General features: G+C 47.8%; 1 protein-coding gene across 1 annotated transcript; it reads right to left on the bottom strand.

Moving 5' to 3' along the window:
• Window positions 1-4,260: 4,260 nt before the first annotated feature.
• On the bottom strand, window positions 4,261-23,158 carry C1QL2 (complement C1q like 2). Its single transcript, XM_088475544.1, has 2 exons — window positions 22,480-23,158; window positions 4,261-6,618 (listed from the first exon to the last, which is right to left on the bottom strand). The coding sequence occupies exons 1-2, from the start codon at window positions 23,038-23,040 to the stop codon at window positions 6,439-6,441; spliced, it is 741 nt and encodes a 246-aa protein (XP_088331670.1). The 5' UTR covers window positions 23,041-23,158; the 3' UTR covers window positions 4,261-6,438.
• Between the last annotated feature and the right edge of the window lie 324 nt (window positions 23,159-23,482).

The raw sequence follows: 23,482 nt of genomic DNA, 5'->3' as shown, positions 1-23,482 counted from the left end.
ATAAAGACTCCATACCATCCCCCACTATCTTCATATTCACTATCACCCCATAAATACTCCATACCTTCCCCCGCTATCATCTCCCTTGCTATCACCCCATTAAGTCTCCATACCCTCCCCCGCTATCCTCTTATTTACTATCACCCTGTAAAGACTCCATACCATCCCTCGCTATCCTTTCCTTCACAACTTATAAAGTCTCCATACCATCCCCCACTATCCTCTTCTTCAATATCACCCCATAAAGACTCCATAACTTCCCCCACTATCCTCTCCTTCACTATCACCCCATAAAGTCTCCATACCGTCCCCCACTATCCTTTTGTTCACTATCACCCCATAAAGTCTCTATATTCTCCCCCACTATCCTCTTCTTCACTATCACCCCATAAAGTCTCCATACTATCCCCCACTATCCTCTCCTTTATTATCATCACATAAAATCTCCATACCATCCCCTGCTATCCTCTCCTTCACTATCACCCCATAAAGTCTCCATACTATTCCTCACTATCTTCTCCTTCACTATCACCCCATAAAGTCTCCATACTATCCCTCACTATCTTCTCCTTCACTATCATCCCATAAAGTCTCCATACCATCCCCCACTAGCCTCTCCTTCACTATCACCCCAATAAGTCTCCATACCATCCCTCGCTATCCTCTACTTCACTATTATCCCATAAAGTCTCCATACCCTCCCCCAATATCCTCATCTTCACTTTCACCCCATAAAGACTCCATAGCATCACATCCCCCGCTATCCTCTCCTTCATTATCACCCCATAAAGATTCCATATCCTCCCCCTCTATCCTCTCCTTCACTATCACCCCATAAAGTCTCCACACCATCCCCCCTATCCTCTCCTTCACTATCACCCCATAAAGTCTCCACACCATCCCTCGCTATCCTCTCCTTCACTATCACCCCATAAAGTCTCCATATCCTCCCCCACTAACCTGTCCTTCACTATCACCCCATAAAGTCTCCACCCGATCCCCCCTATCCTCTCCTTCACTATCACACCATAAAGTCCCCATTCCCTCCCCTGCTATCGTCTCCTTCAGTGTCACCCCATGAAGTCCCCATTCCCTCTCCCGCTATCCCCTCCTTCACTATCACCCCATAAAGTCTCCATACTATCCCCCGCTATCCTCTTCTTCACTATCACCCCATAAAGACTCCATAGCATTGCATCCCCTGCTATCCTCTCCTTCACTATTACCACATAAAGTCTCCATACCATCACCTGCTATCCTCTTCTTCTTTATCACCCCATAAAGTTTCCATACCATCCCCCACTATCCTCTTCTTCACTATCACCCCATAAAGACACCATACCTTCCCCCACTCTCCTCTCCCTATCACCCCATAAAGTCTCCATACGCTCCCCCACTATCTTCATATTCACTATCACCCCATAAAGACTCCATACCTTCCCCCGCTATCCTCTCCCTCGCTATCACCCCATTAAGTCTCCATACCATCCCCCGCTATCCTCATCTTCACTATCACCCCATAAAGACTCCATAGCATCACATCCCCCGCTATCCTCTCCTTCATTATCACCCCATAATGATTCCATACCATCCCCAGCTATTCTCTCCTTCACTATCACCCCATAAAGTCTCCATACCCTCCCCCACTATCTTCATATTCACTATCACCCCATGAAGACTCCATACCTTCCCCCGCTACCCTCTCCCTCGCTATCACCCCATAAAGTCTCCATACTATCCCCCGCTATCCTCTTCTTCACTATCACCCCATAAAGACTCCATAGCATTGCATCCCCTGCTATCCTCTCCACTATCACCACATAAAGTCTCCATACCATCACCTGCTATCCTCTTCTTCTTTATCACCACATAAAGTTTCCATACCATCCCCCACTATCCTCTTCTTCACTATCACCCCATAAAGACTCCATACCTTCCCCCACTCTCCTCTCCCTATCACCCCATAAAGTCTCTATACCCTCCCCCACTATATTCATATTCACTATCACCCCATAAAGACTCCATACCTTCCCCCGCTATCCTCTCCCTCGCTATCACCCCATTAAGTCTCCATACCCTCCCCCGCTATCATCATCTTCACTATCACCCCAGAAAGACTCCATAGCATCACATTACCTGCTATCCTCTCCTTCATTATCACCCCATAAAGATTCCATACCATCCCCAGCTATTCTCTCCTTCACTATCACCCCATAAAGTCTCCATATCCTCCCCCTCTATCCTCTCCTTCACTATCACCCCATAAAGTCTCCACACCATCCCCCGCTATCCTCTCCTTCACTATCACCCCATAAAGTCTCCATATCCTCCCCCACTAACCTCTCCTTCACTATCACCCCATAAAGTCTCCACACCATCCCCCCTATCCTCTCCTTCACTATCACACCATAAAGTCTCCATATCATGCTCCACTATCTTCACCTTCACTATCATCCCATAAAGTCTCTATACCATCCTCCACTCATCCTCCACTCATCCATTCTCATCTTCACTGTCACCCCATAAAGTCCCCATTCCCTCCCCCACTATGCTCTCCTTCACTATCATCCCATAGTCTCCACACCATCCCCCGCTATCCTCTCCTTCACTATCATCCCATAGTCTCCACACCATCCCCCCTATCCTCTCCTTCACTATCACCCCATAAAGTCTCTATACCATCCCCCACTATTCTCATCTTCACTGTCACCCCATAAAGTCCCCATTCCCTCCCCCCACTATGCTCTCCTTCACTAATACCCCACAACATAATGCTCTTTAACCACTTTTGCTTGAATGTCAACAGGAGTTTGAAGTAAAACAAATACAGACGATTGTGGTTTAGACCCTTGTCATCCTGAGGCACCATCTACATTATCTATTGCATCCAGGTAGAGGATGCCCAGAGGTCACCTGTAACAAACACATGATATCACATCCCACTTTGCTTGTTAGAAACCCCTGCAGTAGATGATGTGCTCCTGTTCTACTTTTATCCACAGAACATGCTGTGCAGACGCGGGTTCAGCATCTTTTTTAGTTTACAACCCTGTGTCAGAGAAACAGGTTTTTTTTGTTGGTTTATGTAAGCTAGTCGGTATAATTGCTCCCGTTGCTGACCCAGCTTGTTTTCTGACCCTCAATGTACGCTTGTGACCCTGACCTTCAGCTTGTCTCTCGACATTGAACCTCTCCTGCCCACCCTGACTATTGTTCCATATCTAAGGAAGTCCTATCTTGTCCATTGATTTCTCCTTTTTTCTTCAGTCTATGATTGCAAAGTTGGGCAAAGCTAGGTAGTAGTGGTAACATAGTTCATCTCCGCCATGGGGGGTGGAGGGGGGTGAAGACTGGACAGTTATTTACACGCCATTCCTATGGTGATATTGTACAATGGGGCCACGTTTACAGCCTATAACCTGGGGCGCCGAGAGGGGGGGGGAGCAGGTACACATTACCCGGGCCCAGGCTTGCTGGAGGGGCCCGGCGTGGGCCCTGGTCCGGCACCGCCCCCCCCCCCTCCCTCCTACATCACAGCAGCCCTGCTGTGTGCTTGGCTGCAGTGGGAGACTGCTCGCAGCAGCTGGAGCAGTCTCCTATGCCTATGGGGGGAGCGATCATGCTGATTGTGACCCCCATTGGCTGTACGCCAGGCTGATCGGCTCTCAGTGCCCCCCTCCCAGTGAAGCGGCGCTGCTAAAATGTTTTTTTCATTCTGTGTTTTTTTCCTAAGGGGACGTGGCCACGCCTCCCCTGATTAGGCCACGCCCCCTGTCACCCGAGCCCGCCGCGGCTCTTGTTTGGCCTGCCTATAAGACCTCCCACTGTCCATGACTAGTGTCATTGACATTATTAACCCACAACATGTGTTTGGTCACATTCATCAGTAAACACAGCAGCTCCCAGATACTGAGTGAAGGAATGAGAAAGCCTTTATTTTACAGTAAGTACAAGACCCAGGATTATTTCCGCATCTCTGCACTTCTAGTTTGAGTAGAACCCTCCAGAAAGCAGGGAATATGTGTGATTGGGAGGCAAGAGTGCAAAACTACAGAATTATACACTCAGCTGCTGGCATTAGCGTTCCAAGGAAGAGGTCATGCTAACTCAATACACTGAATAATAGGCACTCCATAAGCTGGGAAACGGGATGAGAATGACCTCTCTGAGCCTTCATTGTGATTTCTCAATGATGATTCTGAATTATTTAGCAGCAAGTCACATCCCAAAACAGTCTATTGAAACAGACCCAACAAACACTGTCTAGAAACTGTGTTTATTTAGTTGGCAGCAGAACACAATTGTACATATTCAATTAAGCTCAGACCTTGAAGGCGTTAACAAAGCAGTTTCTGATGATCATGAGCTAGACCGAGTTATGACCTCCGAGCACAGAGAGAAATGTCCCTCCCCGTACCCCCTGCTCCATCCTGGGCCATGTTTTTCTGGATAATATAGGTAAGCGTCTTCTTGCTTGCCTTTCTAGCAAAGCAACAGGACATCAATTACAATTGCTGCACTTAAAAGAACAAATCTAAATGAGTCTTATTTTGTGATGACTACAACAGGACAGATGGGACTATTCGCATTCCTCACATTCTCATCTTCAAGGTATAACATTCTATAAGAAACTACTGACACACTGGGACAAGTCTGTAGAAATTATGTTGGTGGGCTTGGAATGTCCTTTGAAATAGTTTAACTGGTCCAGAGCCGAGCATGGCCTTCTTCACCGATCGTGGTCTATCAGGACTGAGCAACGTATCCTTAGAAGTAGAACATGGATGTTTTGAAGCTCCCAAACTATTGTGGCATTAACTGAAGGGTTCCTTTACTCTGAAGAGAGTATCCTTGGCTATGAGTTTTAGGTTTTCCCACTCTCTAGAAGGTTTCTCTTGTAATTTACTATACAGGAGGAAGAGAGAACTTACTCATATTTATCGAGAGAGATAACATCAACTTTTTCTAATTGGTAGAAAGGACATATCTTGGAGGATGCCCCTAGACCCTGGTGATGATGTGTGTAGTATCTGTGGAACATGGCTTCTGGATTATAACAATGGGGTTAAGAGCATTGGGTCTCTGGTAGTTTTGGTAGAATCAGAAGCGGCAAGACAGTGCTATTGGTCATCATTATCATTGTATATCAGCGTATTGCACCGGCAATCCAGCACACACAAAAGATATTTCTCCTGAGTGGTGTATAGACGTCTGCACCCAGGTATACTCCAGTCCCAATTGCATTAACACACCCATATTGTACCCAGCCTCCGCTCGCTCATTCTACCTCTACAAACATGAGAAGTTGCAAGCGGGCAGAATGATGGCACAGTGGACAGCATTATTAAGTATATATAGGGTAGCACAGTAATTAAAATTATATTATACATATAGATAGTGTCACAGTGATTTGCAATGTGTTTTATATATATATATATATATATATATATGTATATACATATATAGTGGCACAGTGATTACTATTTGCTGCCTCACAGCACTAAGGTCAATTGATCAATTCCCTAGCAGGCCCTATATGTGTAGAGTTTGTATGTTCTATCTGTGTTTGCATGGGTATCTGTTGTATGAGTGTGTGTGAGTGTGCTAATTTAGAGTCAGGAGTAAAGCGTCCGCGAGATGTCTACTGCAGTCAGATTTACAGCTGTATTGGTAATGCGAGTATGCGTTCGTCTTCAAGCGAAAGGCCACGCCACCCACTGCTTTTTCCATCCGCTGTCATTATCATTACTATTGGGACATACACCCACCCCATGCTGGGTGCAAAAGATCCATCAGAAACTTGGACGCCCCGTCATCCATCCCTGTCCGCAAGGTGGCCGCCCAATTGCCACCCAGAAACTCCCATTTTTTGGAAACAGAGAACCGGTGACACACGACATGAACCCTCTGCTCTCGTAACCTCCTTCCATGTGCGTATACATGTAGCGACACATGCGCAGTCTGCGATTGCTTCCTACGCCACACGCCCTGTCTGCAGATATTCGCGGGATGCATGCGCTTATGGACTGGCATCTGACTCAGATTGAGTCCCTTAGAGTGTGAGCTCACCCGGAGAAGGGACTGAAGTTCGCTGTCAAGCGCCCGCAATAAATGGGCGCTATGTGTTCTTAACTGTTAAAATAAATGTGTAAGATGGGATGAAGTCTACATATGAATGTATTCGTACATTTATTTTCTGCGCGTGTGCAGTAAGGAAATAAAACAGGTACAAGTCCAACTCTACATGAGCCCCACTGCGTTCTGTGGATGATGACCTCGAGCTTCTGTAAATACTGAGTGTGATTAACACAAATGATAAACAGAAAACTAAACCAAGGCACCAAATCCAGGTGTTTCCAGGTGTGCAGTACGTATGTGGGTGTTCTGCTTCTACCAGGTGAAAAGTCCTACCAGGTGATCATTGTCCAGCGAGCACCTCTAGTCCGGGTACAGAATGAAGCCAGAGAAAGTGCTGTACTTATTATTGTTGCCTCCATGAGCTTTTCCCCCATCCAGTTTGACATAAATTTCATCCCCTGAGTCCAGATGAAGCACCACACTGTTACTGGCGTAGTCGTAGTTCTGATCCGCATCCTGAGCTATAGCGCTGGCTCGAACCTGAGGAACAAATACAAAAGAAGGTGGAATGACAGGAGTCAGTCTCAGACTAGAGATCACCATGAAAGGAACAGAAGGGCCATGAGAGAAGAAACTTACAGATTTTTATTATTATTATCCTTTATTTACATGGCACCACAAGGGTTCCGCAGTGCCCAACAAAGTACATAAACAATTGAGCAAAAGAACAAGAGCAGTGCAGGACAAGTACATGGTATACAAACATTGCTGAATCAGCCATCATGACACTCAAATTAGTAGTACGGTGGCAGAAGTCAAAGGAGGTAGAGGGCCCTGCTTGTGAGAGTTTATATTTTAATGGGTAGGGATAGACAGACAGGGGTGACACAAATGGGGTAGATAGTGAGCATGGGACAGAGGGTTAGGATGAGAGATGGAAGGCTTTGATGATGAAGTGGGTCTTAAGAGCCCTTTTGAAGATTAGTAGAGAGTTGGAGAGTCTGACAGAGAGAGGTAGAAAATTCCAGAGGTACTGTAAGGAGAAGCACATGCAAAGTATTGGAGGCGGTCATGGGAAGCAGTAATCAGTTGGCAGGAGAGGTGATTAATTTGCAGAGCGAAGAGGGTGGGCAGCAGAGTGAAGGGAGATGAGGTCACAGATGTAAATGGGAGAGAAATGGGTGAGGGCTTTGTAGGTGAGTGTAAGAACCTTGAGAAAAGGCAGAGGGTGCCAGTGGAGGGCTTGTAGGAGAGGGGAGATAAGTGTAGAATGTATGGTGAGGAAGATGAGTCGAGCAGTAGCATTGAGGACAGATTGGAATGGAAAGAGGTGTGAGTCAGGGAGGCCAGATAGGACGAGGTTACAGTAGTCCAATCTGGAGATGACCAGTGAGTGGATGAGGGTCTATGTAGCATCATGGGTGAGAAAGGGTCTGATCTTGGAGATACTTCTGAGATGGAAACGGCAGGACTGTGAGAGGTAATGAATGTGTAGTTTGAAGGTGAGAAGTCAAGGATAACTCCAAGACAGTGCATTTGGTGGCTAGAGGAGATAGTTGTGCCATCGATAATAACATTTTGGAAAGTGAAGTTATGCAGGAGGGTGGGAAGATGATCAGCTCAATCTTAGAAATATTATGTTTAAGAAAATCCTGGGATATCCAGGAAGAGACAGCAGAGAAACAGTTGTAGTTATGAGTGAGGAGAGAGGGAGAGAGGTCAGGAGAGGAGAGGTAGATCTGAGTGTCATCAGCATAGAGATGATATTGGAGGTCAAAAGAGCTGATGAGTTCACCTCAAGAGGACGTATAGAGGGAGAATAGGAGAGGTCCAAGAATAGAACCATAGCGGACACCTACTCTTAGTGGAAGTGCGGGGGATGTACAGTCATGATAGGAGACAGAGAGATCAGAAAGGTAGGAAGACAGCCAGGAGAGGGCAGTGTCACACAGACCAATGGAGTGAAGGATTTGCATGAGGAGAGGGTGGGCCACAGTGTCAAAAGCAGCAGAGAGGTCAAGGACAATGAGCAGAGAGTAATGGCCCTTGGACTTGGCAGCAAGTAGGACACTGCTGACTTTCCTCAGGGGAGTTTTTGTAGAGTAGAGAGTACGGAAGCTAGACTGAAATGGGTCAAGCAGGGAGTGGGAGGAAAGAGAGGCAGTAAGGTGATTGTAAAGAATACGCTCAAGGAGTTTAGAGGCAAAAGGAAGAGATGGGTCAGTAGTTGGTGAAAGTATTAGGATCAAGGGTAGGTTTTTTAAGAATGGGGGGAAACAAGGGCATGCCTGAATGCAGGGGGGACAGTGCCTAAAGAGAGGTTGAGATTGAAGAGGTGGGAAAGATGGACCAGGCAGAAAGAGAGAGGTAGTGGAAGAGGCAGGAGGGAATAGGGTCAAGGTGGAGGTGGAGTGGCGTGATCAGATAAGGACCATAACTTAATTTCCGGATACGGGGGTAAAAGAAGTCAGAGCCAGTACATATGGATGGCGAGAGTCAGACTGGCAAAGGAGGGGGTGGGGTGCCGAGGGTCTGGAGGGATATGATGTCCTGATGGGAATCAGTATGTAATGCCGATGGCTGAATAGCCGCCGTATCAAATACTGACAGCGGAACACCGACGGTTCGAAATCCCGACGGGGGTGGTAAGTACCCTAACCCTCCCCTCTCCCTACCCTAACCCTCACCTTAGTGGTGTCTAACCCTAACCTCCCCCTTAGTGCCTAACCCTAACCTCCCCTCATTGGTGCCTAAGCCCAACCCCCCTTTCCCGCACTCTAAACCTAACCCCCCTTCCACTAGCCTAACCCTCCTGGGGGATGCCTAACCCTAAGTCCTCCCAGGGGTTCCTAAAGGTAACCCTCCCCCCCCCCCACCACCACGACTAGAACCTAAGACACCAGCTTACCTTCGTTTGGTATATCGGGACTTCGTCATGGGGCTAATGATAGGCATTGGGATTTTGACACCTATCTTTAGTCTCATGTCAGGTTTTTAGTGTCGGGATTTTGAGGGCCAGGAGCCAATTTTAGATGTAACGTAGGTGGCAAAGTCAAGGGCAGAGAGTGAGCAGGAGAAGCGGGAAAGGGGTGGGGGGTGCACAGTGGAAGGAGGTTTACGTGGCTAATAGATGCCTGGGGTTTACGGAGATGAGGTTATTGAAATTCGACAGTTTAGAGAGGGAAAGGGCAGCACTGTAGGATGAGACCTGCAAACAGCTGGAGCTGAACTCAATCAGTGGGCCTGATTCAGACCTGGTCGCAAGCGTTGAGCGCTCGCAACCTGGTCGATGGTGGCCCACAGCGCATGCGCACGACGGAGCCGGCTCCGTCGTGCGCATGCGCGAGACCCGGCTAGCGACGGGCAATCCGTCACTCCGGGTCTCGCACCAAAGGGGGCGAGCTGTCGATGTTGAGTGACAGCTTGCCCCGTTTGGTGGGCGGCCGGGAGGGTGGCTGCCCAAACTGAGGGATTCCTGAGGGAACGCTTGCCGTTTGGGGGTGGCCCCACTGACATCACGAGTGTCACTGTTAGAGCCGAAAGCTCTCTGGGGCTTGCAATGAACGAGACCCTTCCACAAGGGTCTCGTCGCAAGCCCGATGGTCGCGATGGTCTTGACCATCGTGACCATCATCCTGGCCGCTCGTTATAGCTGTGGGTGGTCACCCACAGCTATGCGAGCGGCCAGAAGGCCGCACAAAAAAGAAAAAATAACGCCCAGATTCAGAGCAAGAAAATCATATAATTATAAGCACTGATTGTCAGAACAATGACAACATTTTATTTAGTACATAAATTCACCAGCCACAAAGAAAATCAAAACATATAACAATAAGCAATTAAACACCATCATAGGGTTAAAAACATAACTTACTCAGCACAGGAAAGCGATCCAACAGTCCTAAAATACTCTAACTCTAGCCTATAACAGCAGTAGTAATGGATTTGAGCTGTAAAGCTTATACGTAATCAGCGCTGTTAAATTCTGAAGTCATTTATTAGTAACGCAGAAATTACATTTGTAAAAATGAAGCTTTAGTCATATAAACAATTCTGCACAATTTCTCATAAAAATAAATAGTACATATACTGGGAATATATTCTGAATATAACCTTTTCTATATAAGGCGCTTATCCTGCATTGCACAATTTCCAACACAATATGCAGTGATCGTTACTTCCTGACCTGACCCTCGGCATCTGTACAATACACAGAACCATAGATCCAACACAGTATGTAGTGTGTACGTCCTGACCTGGCCAACAGGAACTGACTAGAACTGTACAATACACAGAACCATAGATCCAACACAGTATGTAGAGGACAACAGGAACTGACTAGAACTGTACAATACACAGAACCATAGATCCAACATAGTATGTAGTGTGTACGTCCTGACCTGGCCAACAGGAACTGACTAGAACTGTACAATACACAGAGCCATAGATCCAACACAGTACCCAGTGTGTACGTCCTGACCTGGCCAACAGGAACTGACTAGAACTGTACAATACACAGAGCCATAGATCCAACACAGTACGTAATGTGTAAGTCCTGTCCTGGCCAACAGGAACTGACTAGTACTGTACAATACACAGAACCATAAGATCCAACACAGTACGTAGTGTGTACGTCCTGACCTGGCCAACAGGAACTAACTAGAACTGTACACTACACAGAGCCATAGATCCAACACAGTACGCAGTGTGTACGTCCTGACCTGGCCAACAGGAACTGACTAGTACTGTACACTACACAGAGCCATAGATCCAACACAGTACGCAGTGTGTACGTCCTGACCTGGCCAACAGGAACTGACTAGAACTGTACACTACACAGAGCCATAGATTCAACACAGGGCCTGATTCAGCAAGGAATGCAGTTGCTTATACGCATGCAATCAGCTGATTGTTGCGTACTGCGCATGTGTATGCATTGCAGTGCGCGTGCGCAAGCCGGCCGCTGTGATTGGGACTGCGATCGCAGAGGATACGCAGACCCATGGCAGAGTGATTGACAGGAAGTGCCTTTTGTGGGCAGTGACAAGGGGTTGATCGGGTAAACGCAGGCGTGCCAGTGCATTGGGACAGCGTTGGAGGGGCGTGCATAAATTAGCCACTGCGATACCAGACGCAGCCTGAGGTCTCATAGCGTGCGCTGGTCAGCAAATTCCTAAGTGTTGTCTGACCTGCCTTAACTGTGCGTATGGGTCCGATGTTACTCGATGTTACCGATTATTTTGCTATGTTGCCCAAGTATATGGATGTGAGTAAGGGGAAGTGGGCGTCCTTATTTTAGGCTGCAATTGCAAAGCTAATGCAATTATTTACATATCACCGCTGATATTAGCAACTGCGTTGCGTGCTAAGCAGAATAGCGATCCCTGCTGAATCAGACCCTCAGTACGCAGTGTGTAAATCCTAACCTGGCCTCCAGGAACTTACTAGAACTGTACAATACATAGGGGGCCTATTCATTATGATAATTATCGGGACCCCGATAATTAACATTCTAACTCGCAGCGGCTGCCGGAGCAATTCATCATTGCTCCAGCGCGGTGACAGCTGATGCGAAATCAGCTGTCCCCACGAGCGGCTTCACTTCTCCATTCCTAGCAGTGACGGGAGTGCGCATGCATGACCTACAGGTCACGCATGCGCACAAGAGCCCTGACGTCCGGTAGAAAGTGCCGGAGGGATCCGAAAGGATTCCTCTTCGCAACCGGGCCTCCTTCCTAGAGGGAAGGAGCAGGTGGCGAGCCCGGAGTAGAAGCATTGGCTATCTGAAGATGGCGAATGCTCCCGCACTCAGAATCCGAAAATATTATATTTTCGGAGCTTGATGAATTCTGTCCCCATACTAGTGTATGGGGACAGCGGCCATTCCGCAAAAGGAAGGTAAGTATGAGATATCTGTGATACTAGTGTATGGGAACAGCGGGTCATTCCGCAAAAGGAAGGTAAGTATGAGATATCTGTGATACTAGTGTATGGGGACAGCGGGCCATTCCGGGAGAGAAAGGTAAGCAGGAAATATATGTGATACCAGTGTATGGGGACAGTGGGCCATTCCGCAAAAGGAAGGTAAGTATGAGATATCTGTGATACTAGTGTATGGGGACAGCGGGCCATTTCACAAATGGAAGGTAAGAAGGAGATATCTGTGATACTAGTGTATGGGAACAGCGGCCATTCCGCAAAAGGAAGGTAAGTATGAGATATCTGTGATACTAGTGTATGGGGACAGCGGGCCATTCCGGGAGAGAAAGGTAGGCAGGAGATATCTGTGATACTAGTGTATGGGGACAGCGGGCCATTCCACAAAAGGAAGGTAAGTATGAGATATCTGTGATACTAGTGTATGGGGACAGCGGGCCATTCCACAAAAGGAAGGTAAGTAGGAGATATCTGTGATACTAGTGTATGGGAACAGCGGCCATTCCGCAAAAGGAAGGTAAGTATGAGATATCTGTGATACTATTGTATGGGGACAGCGGGCCATTCCACAAAAGGAAGGTAAGTATGAGATATCTGTGATACTAGTGTATGGGGACAGCGGGCCATTCCGGGAGAGGAAGGTAAGCAGGAGATATCTGTGATACTAGTTTATGGGGACAGCGGGCAATTCCGGGAGAGGAAGGTAAGCAGGAGATATCTGTGATACTAGTATATGGGGACAGCGGGCCATTCCGGGAGAGAAAGGTAAGCAGGAGATATCTGTGATACTAGTGTATGGGGACAGCGGGCCATTCCACAAAAGGAAGGTAAGTATGAGATATCTGTGATACTAGTGTATGGGGACAGCGGGCCATTCCGGGAGAGGAAGGTAAGCAGGAGATATCTGTGATACTAGTTTATGGGGACAGCGGGCCATTCCGGCAGAGGAAGGTAAGTAAGAGATATCTGTGATACTAGTGTATGGGGACAGCGGGAAAATTCCAGGAGACGAAGGTAAGTAGGAGATGTCTGTGATACTAGTGTATGGGGACAGTCGGCCATTCCGGGAGAGGAAGGTAAGCAGGAGATATCTGTGATACTAGTGTATGCGGACAGTGGGCCATTCCGCAAAAGGAAGGTAAGTATGAGATATCTGTGATACTAGTGTATGGGGACAGCGGGCCATTCCGGGAGAGAAAGGTAGGTAAGAGATATCTGTGATACTAGTGTATGGGGACAGCGGGCCATTCCACAAAAGGAAGGTAAGTATGAGATATCTGTGATACTAGTGTATGGGGACAGCGGGCCATTCCGGGAGAGAAAGGTAGGTAAGAGATATCTGTGATACTAGTGTATGGTGACAGTGGGCCATTCCACAAAAGGAAGGTAAGTAGGAGATATCTGTGATACTAGTGTATGGGAACAGCGGCCATTCCGCAAAAGGAAGGTAAGTATGAGATATCTGTGATACTAGTGTATGGGGACAGTGGGCCATTCCGGGAGAGGAAGGTAAGCAGGAGATATCTGTGATACTAGTTTATGGGGACAGCGGGCCATTCCGGCAGAGGAAGGTAAGTAAGAGATATCTGTGATACTAGTGTATGGGGACAGCGGGAAAATTCCAGGAGACGAAGGTAAGTAGGAGATGTCTGTGATACTAGTGTATGGGGACAGCGGGCCATTCCGGGAGAGGAAGGTAAGCAGGAGATATCTGTGATACTAGTTTATGGGGACAGCGGGCCATTCCGGGAGAGAAAGGTAAGCAGGAGATATCTGTGATACTAGTATATGGGGACAGCGGGCCATTCCGGGAGAGAAAGGTAAGCAGGAGATATCTGTGATACTAGTGTATGGGGACAGCGGGCCATTCCACAAAAGGAAGGTAAGTATGAGATATCTGTGATACTAGTGTATGGGGACAGCGGGCCATTCCGGGAGAGGAAGGTAAGCAGGAGATATCTGTGATACTAGTTTATGGGGACAGCGGGCCATTCCGGGAGAGAAAGGTAAGCAGGAGATATCTGTGATACTAGTGTATGCGGACAGTGGGCCATTCCGCAAAAGGAAGGTAAGTATGAGATATCTGTGATACTAGTGTATGGGGACAGTCGGCCATTCCGGGAGAGGAAGGTAAGCAGGAGATATCTGTGATACTAGTGTATGCGGACAGTGGGCCATTCCGCAAAAGGAAGGTAAGTAGGAGATATCTGTGACACTAGTGTATGGGGACAGCGGGCCATTCTGCAAAAGGAAGGTGAGTATTAGATATCTGTGATACTAGTGTATGGGGACAGTGGGCCATTCTGGGAGAGGAAGGTAAGCAGGAGATATCTGTGATACTAGTGTATGGGGACAGCGGGCCATTCCAGGAGAGGAAGGTAAGCAGGAGATATCTGTGATACTAGTGTATCTGGACAGCGGGCCATTCCGGCAGAGGAAGGTAAGTAGGAGATATCTGTGATACTAGTGTATGGGGACAGTGGGCCATTCCAGGAGAGAAAGGTAAGTATGAGATATCTGTGATACTAGTGTATGGGGACAGTCGGCCATTCCGGGAGAGGAAGGTAAGTAGGAGATATCTGTGATACTAGTGTATGCGGACAGTGGGCCATTCTGCAAAAGGAAGGTGAGTATGAGATATCTGTGATACTAGTGTATGGGGACAGCGGGCCATTCCGGGAGAGGAAGGTAAGCAGGAGATATCTGTGATACTAGTGTATGGGGACAGCGGGCCATTCCAGGAGAGGAAGGTAAGCAGGAGATATCTGTGATACTAGTGTATCTGGACAGCGGTCCATTCCGCCAGACGAAGGTAAGTAGGAAATATCTGTGATACTAGTGTATGGGGACAGTGGGCCATTCCAGGAGACGAAGGTAAGTAGGACATATCTGTGATACTAGTGTATGGGGACAGTGGGCCATTCCTGGAGACGAAGGTAAGTAGGACATATCTGTGATACTAGTGTATGGGGACAGTGGGCCATTCCTGGAGAGAAAGGTAAGTAAGAGATATCTGTGATACTAGTGTATGGGGACAGCGGGCCATTCTGCGAGAGGAAGGTAAGTAGGAGATATCTGAGATATCTCCTGCTTAACCTTCTTGATGAATGGCCCGATAACTTAATTTTTACAATTGCAGGTGAATGTTGATTTTCACCTGCTTTTGTAAAAATTAAGTGATGATGATTAGGCCCCATAGAGCTATAAGATCCAACACAATACGCAGTGATCCTCACGTCCTGACCTGACCCAGAGGATCTGTACAATACACAGAGCCATAACATCCAACACGGGCCCTGATTGAGAAACGGACAATGTTGTCATTGTTCTGACAATCAGTGCTTATAATTATATGATTTTCTACCTTTTCTTAGGGTTGGTAATTTCCCTTTATTAGAAGCTGCAGATTATAAGTTTAATGAACACTGGCCCTGATTCAGAGCCGGACGCTCTGAAAGAGCGCTCGCTCTGAATCTGGGCGTTATTTTTTTTTTTTTTGTGCGGCCTCCTGGCCGCTCGCATAGCTGTGGGTGACCACCCACAGCTATTGCGAGCGGCCAGGATGATGGTCGCGATGGTCAAGACCATCGCGACCATCGGGCTTGCGACAAGACCCTTGTGGTAGGGTCTCGTGGCTACAAGCCCCAGAGAGCTTCTGGCTCTAATAGAGCTGGAAGCTCTCTCACTGACATCACTGGTGATGTCAGTGGGGCTGCCCACAAACAGCAGGCATTCGCTTGGGAACGCCTCCGTTTGTGAAGCCACCCACCCACCATGCCTACAAAACTGGGCGAGCTGTCAATCAACATCGACAGCCACCCCTTTTATAGTGAGCCACGGAGCGAGAGATTTTCTATCTCGCTCCGGGGCTTGCGCACGCGCAGTGCGGCAGCTGCGTGTGCGCTGAGCACACCATCGCCCCGCTCGTGAGCGCTCAAGCGCTTGCGAGCGGGTCTGAATCAGGCCCACAGTGCGTAGTGTGTACATCCTGACCTGGCCAACAGGAACTTACTAGAACTGTACAATACACAGAGCCATAAGATCCAAAGCAATACGCAGTGATCCTTATATTCTGACATAACCTGACCTGCAGAAATTAACTAGAACTGTACAATATACAGTGCCATAAAACCCAACACAATATGCAGTGAAATTCAATGTAGTGTGTTTGTGCACCCTCTCCCAGTATGAAAGTGGATGTGTGTAGGGTGCTAGTAATGCAGACACTGGTAATCATTCCTGGGGATGTAGTGAAGAGACCAGCCGCCAGTCTCAATGCCGATGCTGGAATCCAGACAAGGGAGTTGTAATACTGACACCTATGTTAATCCCGTTGCCGGAATCCAGTGGGACGCCAGCCCGAACGAAGGTAAGCCCTTAGTGTTAGCCATGGGGGGGAGGGTTAGGTTTAGACAGTGTAGCGGGGTTAGCTAGGTTTTGGGGGGGAGGTTAAGGTTAGGCACCCCTAGGGTGTTCCCTAACTGCTTTATCCCGGTGAGGGTTAAATGACAGGCGTCTATATCTAGAAGCCTGTCAATTTACTGACACCGGGAGATAGATAGATAGATAGATAGATAGATAGATAGATAGATAGATAGATAGATAGATATGAGATAGATAGAGAGATAGATATGCGATAGATAGATAGATAGATAGATAGATAGATAGATAGATAGATAGATAGATAGATAGATAGATAGATATGAGATATAGATAGATAGATAGATAGATAGATAGATAGATAGATAGATAGATAGATAGATAGATAGATAGATAGATAGATAGAGAGATAGAGAGATAGATAGATAGATAGATAGATAGATAGATAGATAGATAGATAGATATGAGATGGATAGATATTAGATAATACGATAGATAGATAGATAGATAGATAGATAGATAGATAGATAGATAGATAGATAGATAGATAGAATACAAGTTATGCCAATTTACTACAAACTTACATGTAAGTCAAACATGTATTATATGCTCTGTTCCTTTGGCTGACCCTAAGTATGCATTTAGCTTTAACCACTGTATGTTCCGCCCACTTATTGGCACAAAGTAATTTTATCTCACACCAATTAAGTTTACCCAGGGGTAATTGTGGGTTTATTACCTCTCCTGGATGGGTTGGGTATGGGATTCCGGCTATTAGGATGCCGGCTGTCAAAATACCGACAGCAGCATCGCAACGCAGTTGCTAATATCAGCGGTGCTATGTAAATGTTTGCATTCGCATTGCGATCACAACCTGACATAAGGCTGCCCACTTCCCCTTGCTCACATCCCCATACTTGGCCAACATAGTGAAACAATCGGTAACATCGAATCACATCGGACCCATACGCACAGGTAAGGCAGGTCAGACCTCACTCAGGAATTGCTAACTTCAGCACACGCTATGAGGCCCCAGGAGGCGTCTGGTATCGCAGTTGCTATTTTATGCACGCCCATGCAACGACTTTGAAATGCACTGGCATGCCTGCGTGCGCCCCACCACCCCCCCGTCACCACCCACAAATGGCGATTCCTATCAATCACTCTGTCATGGGTCTGCGTAGCCTCTGCGTATACAATTCTGACTGCAGCGTCTGGCCCGAGTACGCGCGCTTTGATGTGAGTATGTGAGTGAATGAATGAGTGAATATGTGAGTAAGTCAGTATGTTAGTATGTGAGCGAGTCAGTATGTGACTGAGTCAGCATGTGAGTATGTGAGTGAGTCAGTATGTGAGTATGTGAGTGAATATGTGAGTGAGTGAGTCAGTAAGTGAGTGAGTATGTGAGTGAATATGTGAGTGAGTATGTGAGTGAATATGTGAGTGAGTCAGTATGTGAGTCAGTCAGTATGTGAGAGAGTCAGTCTGTGAGTGATTGAGTATGAGAGTGAATATGTCAGTGAGTCAGTATGTGAGTGAACATGTGAGTGAGTATGTGAGTGAATATGTGAGTGAGTCAGTATGTGAGTGATTGAGTATGTGAGTAAGTCAGTATGTGAGAGAGTCAGTATGTGAGTGATTGAGTATGTGAGTGAATATGTGAGTGAGTCAGTATGTGAGTGAGTCAGTATGTGAGTGATTGTGTATGTGAGTGAGTCAGTATGTAAGTGAGTGAGTCAGTATGTGAGAGAGTCAGTATGTGAGTGATTGAGAATGTGAGTCAGTATGAGAATGTGAGTGAGTGTCAGTATGTGAGTGAGTTTGTATGTGAGTGAGTGAAAGTGATTCAGTATGTGAGTGAGTTTGTATGTGAGTGAGTGGGTGTATGTGAGTGAGTTTGTATGTGAGTGAGTGGGTGTATGTGAGTGAGTGAGTGGAGTGAGTCAGTATGTGAGAGAGTGAATGTGTATGATGAAGCTGAATATCTCCCATGATGCATCGGTCACTGCTGGAGCTGCAGGTAAAGGTGAGGTATAATACACAGCCTCCAACCTGCCTCCTTCCACATATACTGGTATAAAGTAATATTGCAACAATATAAATAGTTGATTGTATAACAATACAAAGATATGTGCACTCAATACAGTATCAGCACAGAACAAAGCGGACGACCTCACAACAGTAATAAATGTTGGCATACAAATACAGTCAGGTCCATAAATATTGGGACATTGACAGAATTGTCATATTTTGGCCTCTATTCACCACCACAATGGTTTTGAAATGAAACAAACAAGATGTGCTTTACCTGCAGACTTTCACATTTAATTTGAGGGTAATTACATCCAAATCGGGTGAACGGTGTAGGAATTACAACGGTTTCAATATGTGCCTCTCACTTTTTAAGGGGCCAAAAGTAATGGGACTATCAACTCAAAAGCTATTTCATGGACAGGTGTGGGCTATTCCCTCGTTATTTCATTATCAATTAAGAAGGTAAAAGGTCTGGAGTTGATCCTAGGTGTGACATTTGCATTTGGAATCAGTTGATGTTGACTCTCAATATGAGATCCAAAGAGCTGTCACTATCAGTGAAGCAAGCCATCATTAGGCTGAAAAATCAAAACAAACCCAGCAGAGAGATAGCAAAAACATTAGGTGTGGCCAAATCAACTGTTTGGAACATTCTTAAAAAGAAAGAACGCACCGGAGAGCTCAGCAACACCAAAAGACCCGGAAGACCACGGAAAACAATTGTGGTGGATGACAGAAGAATTATTTCCCTGGTGAAGAAAAACCCCTTCACAACAGTTGGCCAAATGAACAACACTCTCCAGGAGGTAGATGTATATGTGTCAAAGTCAACAATCAAGAGAAGACTTCACAAGAGTGAATATAGAGGGTTCACCACAAGATGAAAACCATTGGTGAGCCACAAAAACAGGAAGACCAGATTAGAGTTTGCCAAACAACATCTAAAAAAGCCATTACAGTTCTAGAACAACATCCTATGGACAGATGAGACAAAGATCAACTTGTACCAGAGTGATGGGAAGAGAAGAGTACGGAGAAGGAAAGGAACTGCTCATGATCCAAAACATACCACCTCATCAGTGAAGCATGATGGTGGTAGTATCATGGCGTGGGCATGTATGGCTGCCAATGGAACTGGTTCCCTTGTATTTATTGATGATGTGACTGCTGACAAAAGCAGCAGAATGAATTCTGAAGTGTTTCGGGCAACATTATATGCTCATATTCAGTCAAATGCTTCAGAACTCATTGGACGGCGCTTCACAGTGCAGATGGACAATGACCCGAAGCATACTGCAAAAGCAACCAAAGAGTTTTTTAAGGCTAAAAAGTGGAATGTTATGCAATGGCCAAGTCAATCCCCTGACCTGAATCCGATCGAGCATGCATTTCACTTGATGAAGACAAAACTGAAGGGAAAATGCCCCAAGAACAAGCAGGAACTGAAGACATTTGCAGTAGAGGCCTGGCAGAGCATCACCAGGGATGAAACCCAGCGCCTGGTGATGTCTATGCGTTCCAGACTTCAGGCTGTAATTGCCTGCAAAGGATTTGCAACAAAGTATTAAAAAGTGAAAGTTAGATTTAGGATTGTTTAGTTTGTCCCATTACTTTTGGCCCCTTAAAAAGTGGGAGGCACATATAGAAACCGTTGTAATTCCTACACCGTTCACCTGATTTGGATGTAATTACCCTCAAATTTAATCTGAAAGTCTGCAGTTAAAGCACATCTTGTTTGTTTCATTTCAAAGCCATTGTGGTGGTGAATAGAGGACAAAATATGAAAATTCTGTCAATGTCCCAATATTTATGGACCTGACTGTATAAAGGTAATTAGGAGATAAATGCTATCTCTAAATATACAGGGAGCATTCATCGCTCACACCCACTAACTAACACTTTTACTGTGGATGTGTGATATACACTGTAACATCTACCAATACAATACAAGCCCCAATTGCTGCCCTCTCGGCCTGAGACACCTTGGGTCACTGGCAGTGACAGCGCTGTATGGAGAAGCCGATTAAACAGCTATTGCGGCAGAACCTGCGCCACTGTATCTCAGGATGGCGATGGCTGAAGGACAACACTGCACAAATTATTATAAACATTTAAAAAAATAATAATCTGTCCACTAAATGGAACTGAACCCAGGGACTGTGCACTAAGCACGAGTGTGCCGGCCTGATTAACCCTTACCACTCCACTGGCATATCACCCGTGGGTGCTGGATGTCCATTGTTTCCTGTGACTTCCAAGCTGGGATTGGCGTATCTGCCGTAGGTGCAGATGATGCATTATATAATGTTGGTTACAAGATGCCACTGGTGCATGTAAATGGGTGCAGGGTGTGATGTGGTACCAGGACACCTCTGGCATGTGTAATGTGGGTGCAGGCTATGGCACAAAGTGCCCATCACAAGATGCCAGTGACATACCTACCATGGATGACTGAGGAAATATAGTATGATTACAGACCAATATCATTGTGCAATTTACCTTATTCTGTCTCATTCTATCTACATTTATATTATAGGATCTAACAGTTATTATTTACATAGATCGATGAGCTAAATTGCCCAAACATTATTATCACCAAAATAAGTAAAATCTCTGAGGAGGGATGTACTAGAATATTTTCCACCTAGACATATAGATGTCAGTAACCCAGGGACCCCCCAATACTAATATCACAGCCCCCAGGTATTCCTGAATAACAGGCTGAGCAGATTCACTCTCAGCTCTGGGATCTGCAATCCTCCCTGCAGGGGTACCCAGGGTATACTCAGCAGCACCCAGTACTAGAGCTCCACAGGGAGAGGCCAGCGTGCTGGATAATGTCAGGGGATGGATAAAGACATCATATGGGGGTGGATAATTCTGACATATTCTGTCTAATAACAAATCATCAATAGACAGAGGCAGCAAATCTCCCGGGTGCCCCCTTCTGTATACCCCAGTATCAGGCTTGTTGTGTGCTGGATAAAGTTGACAGCAGCCAGACTCACTCACTTGCCCGGGTGTCCTCCTCGTGTTACCCACTGTAACCCCTCCTGAAAACAAGAGTTACCTGCCCACTCCACAGTAGACCCCCTGCCCTCATATCCCCGGTGCTCAGAACACCGGAGACGCCCACAAGAGGATACTGCCTCTCATACACCCATATCACCCGCCTCACCCGGCAATTCCTACACCCGACTCACCTCTGAGCCCCCAGCACCGGTCCCCTAGCCACAGTCACCTGCCACACCCACTGTCACCTGGGTCACAATTGCCTTAAATTTTCTCCAGCCACCTACAATAGACCTATTGTTCCCGATCTAACTTCTCCCCCCTCCCCCGGTGCCCCGTGTCTCTACCTGTTATTCTCTACATGTTCTCCGTGTTCCACCTGTTCCCACTCTCCGGTACCTAGTGTCTCACCTGTCCCCACTTATCCTGTCCCTCACCTGTCCCCACCCCCTCGGGCCCCCGTGTCTCACCTGTGCCCCCTCACCTTACCCCTGTATCTAATCTGTCCCCTGTGGCCTCCTCCCCCGGTACCCCGTGTCTCACCTATCCCCCCTCCCCCCGGTCTCCCGTGTCTCACCTATGGCTCCCTTCCCCATTCCCCAGTGTCTCATCTGTCCCCGTTCCCCAGTGTCTCACTTGTCCCCGGTCCCCCGTATCTTTCCTGTCCCCGTGCGCCCGTGTGTCTCCTGTCCCCGGTCCCCCGTGTCTCACCTGTCACCGGTCCCCCGTGTCTCACTTGTGCCCGGTCCCCGGTGTCTCACCTGTCCCCGATCCCCCGTTTCTCACCTGTCTCCGGTCCCCCGTGTCTCACATGTGCCCGGTCCCCCGTGTCTCTCCTGTCCCCGGTCCCCAGTGTCTCACCTGTCTCCGGTCCCCAGTGTCTCACCCGTGCCCGGTCCCCCGTGTCTCTCCTGTCCCCGGTGCCCCGTGTCTCTCCTGTCCCCGGTCCCCCGTGTCTCTCCTGTCCCCGGTCCCCCGTGTCTCTCCTGTCCCCGGTCCCCCGTGTCTCTCCTGTCCCCGGTCCCCCCAGTGTCTCACCTGTCCGTTCTTGCAGAGGTCCGCCCACATGCTGGTGCCGTCGCCGCCCCGCATGAGGATGTGGTAGGTGAAGTAGTAGATGCCGGGCACCTGGCAGGTGAACTTGCCGGTGCTGGGGTCGTAGTGGTTGCCCAGGTTGGTGACTACGTCGTCGAACTTCAGCAGCTCGTAGCCCTCGTGGGGGCTCTTCAGCCCGACATAGAAGGCGATGCGGGGTCCGGGGAGCGCGGCTGAGGCGGTGCCGGACACAGAGCCCCCCGAGCCCCCCGCTCTGCCGGGCTCACCCCTCTCTCCAGGGGGGCCCCTGGGTCCGGGGGGTCCCGGCTCTCCTGGGGGACCCCGGGCCCCTGGCTTCCCCGTCCTGCCTGGCTCCCCCTTTGGCCCCTGGATGAAGGGCGGAGGGGCCCCGCTGAGGTCCTGCAGAGCCTCCCCCGGGGTGTTGGGGGGGTGTCCGGTGTACGGGTCACAGATCATCCTGCACGTCCCCAGCATCTCATAGTGTCCATGGCCCGGGGGCGGCAGCGCCAGCAGCGGGATAACAATGACCAGGACCAGGAGCATGGCGACCCCCAGGGCCACCAGCCACACCCGCCTGCGGGGCACCAGGGTGAGAAGAGCCGGAGACGGAGGATGCAAGACTGCGATCTGCTCGCACCGAGCCAGGGACAGAGTGACAGGGAGGAGGGGCGGGGGGATGGACGCGGCCACCTGGGGGCTGAGGACAGGGGAGGGGGTCGTCATAGTGAGGGGATCCCCAACCCCACCCAGGGGGACCCTGGACCAGGGCATCACATATTACTATATATTGTATGTACACTGACATAGACTGCATATATATATATATATATATATATATATATAAATATATATATATAATATATATATATACATACATACATACATACATATATACACACACACACATACTGTACATTACTCCCTGTGTAATACCGCTGCCTGCACCCCACCCGGGGGAACCCCAACCTCCCGAACTCTCCATCAC

This window comes from Taudactylus pleione, unplaced genomic scaffold (genome assembly GCF_031769625.1).
Source record: "Taudactylus pleione unplaced genomic scaffold, aTauple2 ptg000173l, whole genome shotgun sequence".
In the NCBI taxonomy this organism is placed as follows: domain Eukaryota; kingdom Metazoa; phylum Chordata; class Amphibia; order Anura; family Myobatrachidae; genus Taudactylus; species Taudactylus pleione.
Note: the sequence above shows the minus strand (reverse complement) of the source record. Positions and strands in the feature narration are given on the sequence as shown.

Coding starts and splice junctions, on each gene's coding strand:
- C1QL2 (XM_088475544.1), bottom strand. CDS start 23,040: ATGCTCCTGGTCCTGGTCATTGTTATCCCGCTGCTGGCGCTGCCGCCC. Junction 6,619..22,479: donor ACCTCTGCAAGAACGGACAG/GTGAGACACTGG, acceptor TTTGTTCCTCAG/GTTCGAGCCAGCGCTATAGC.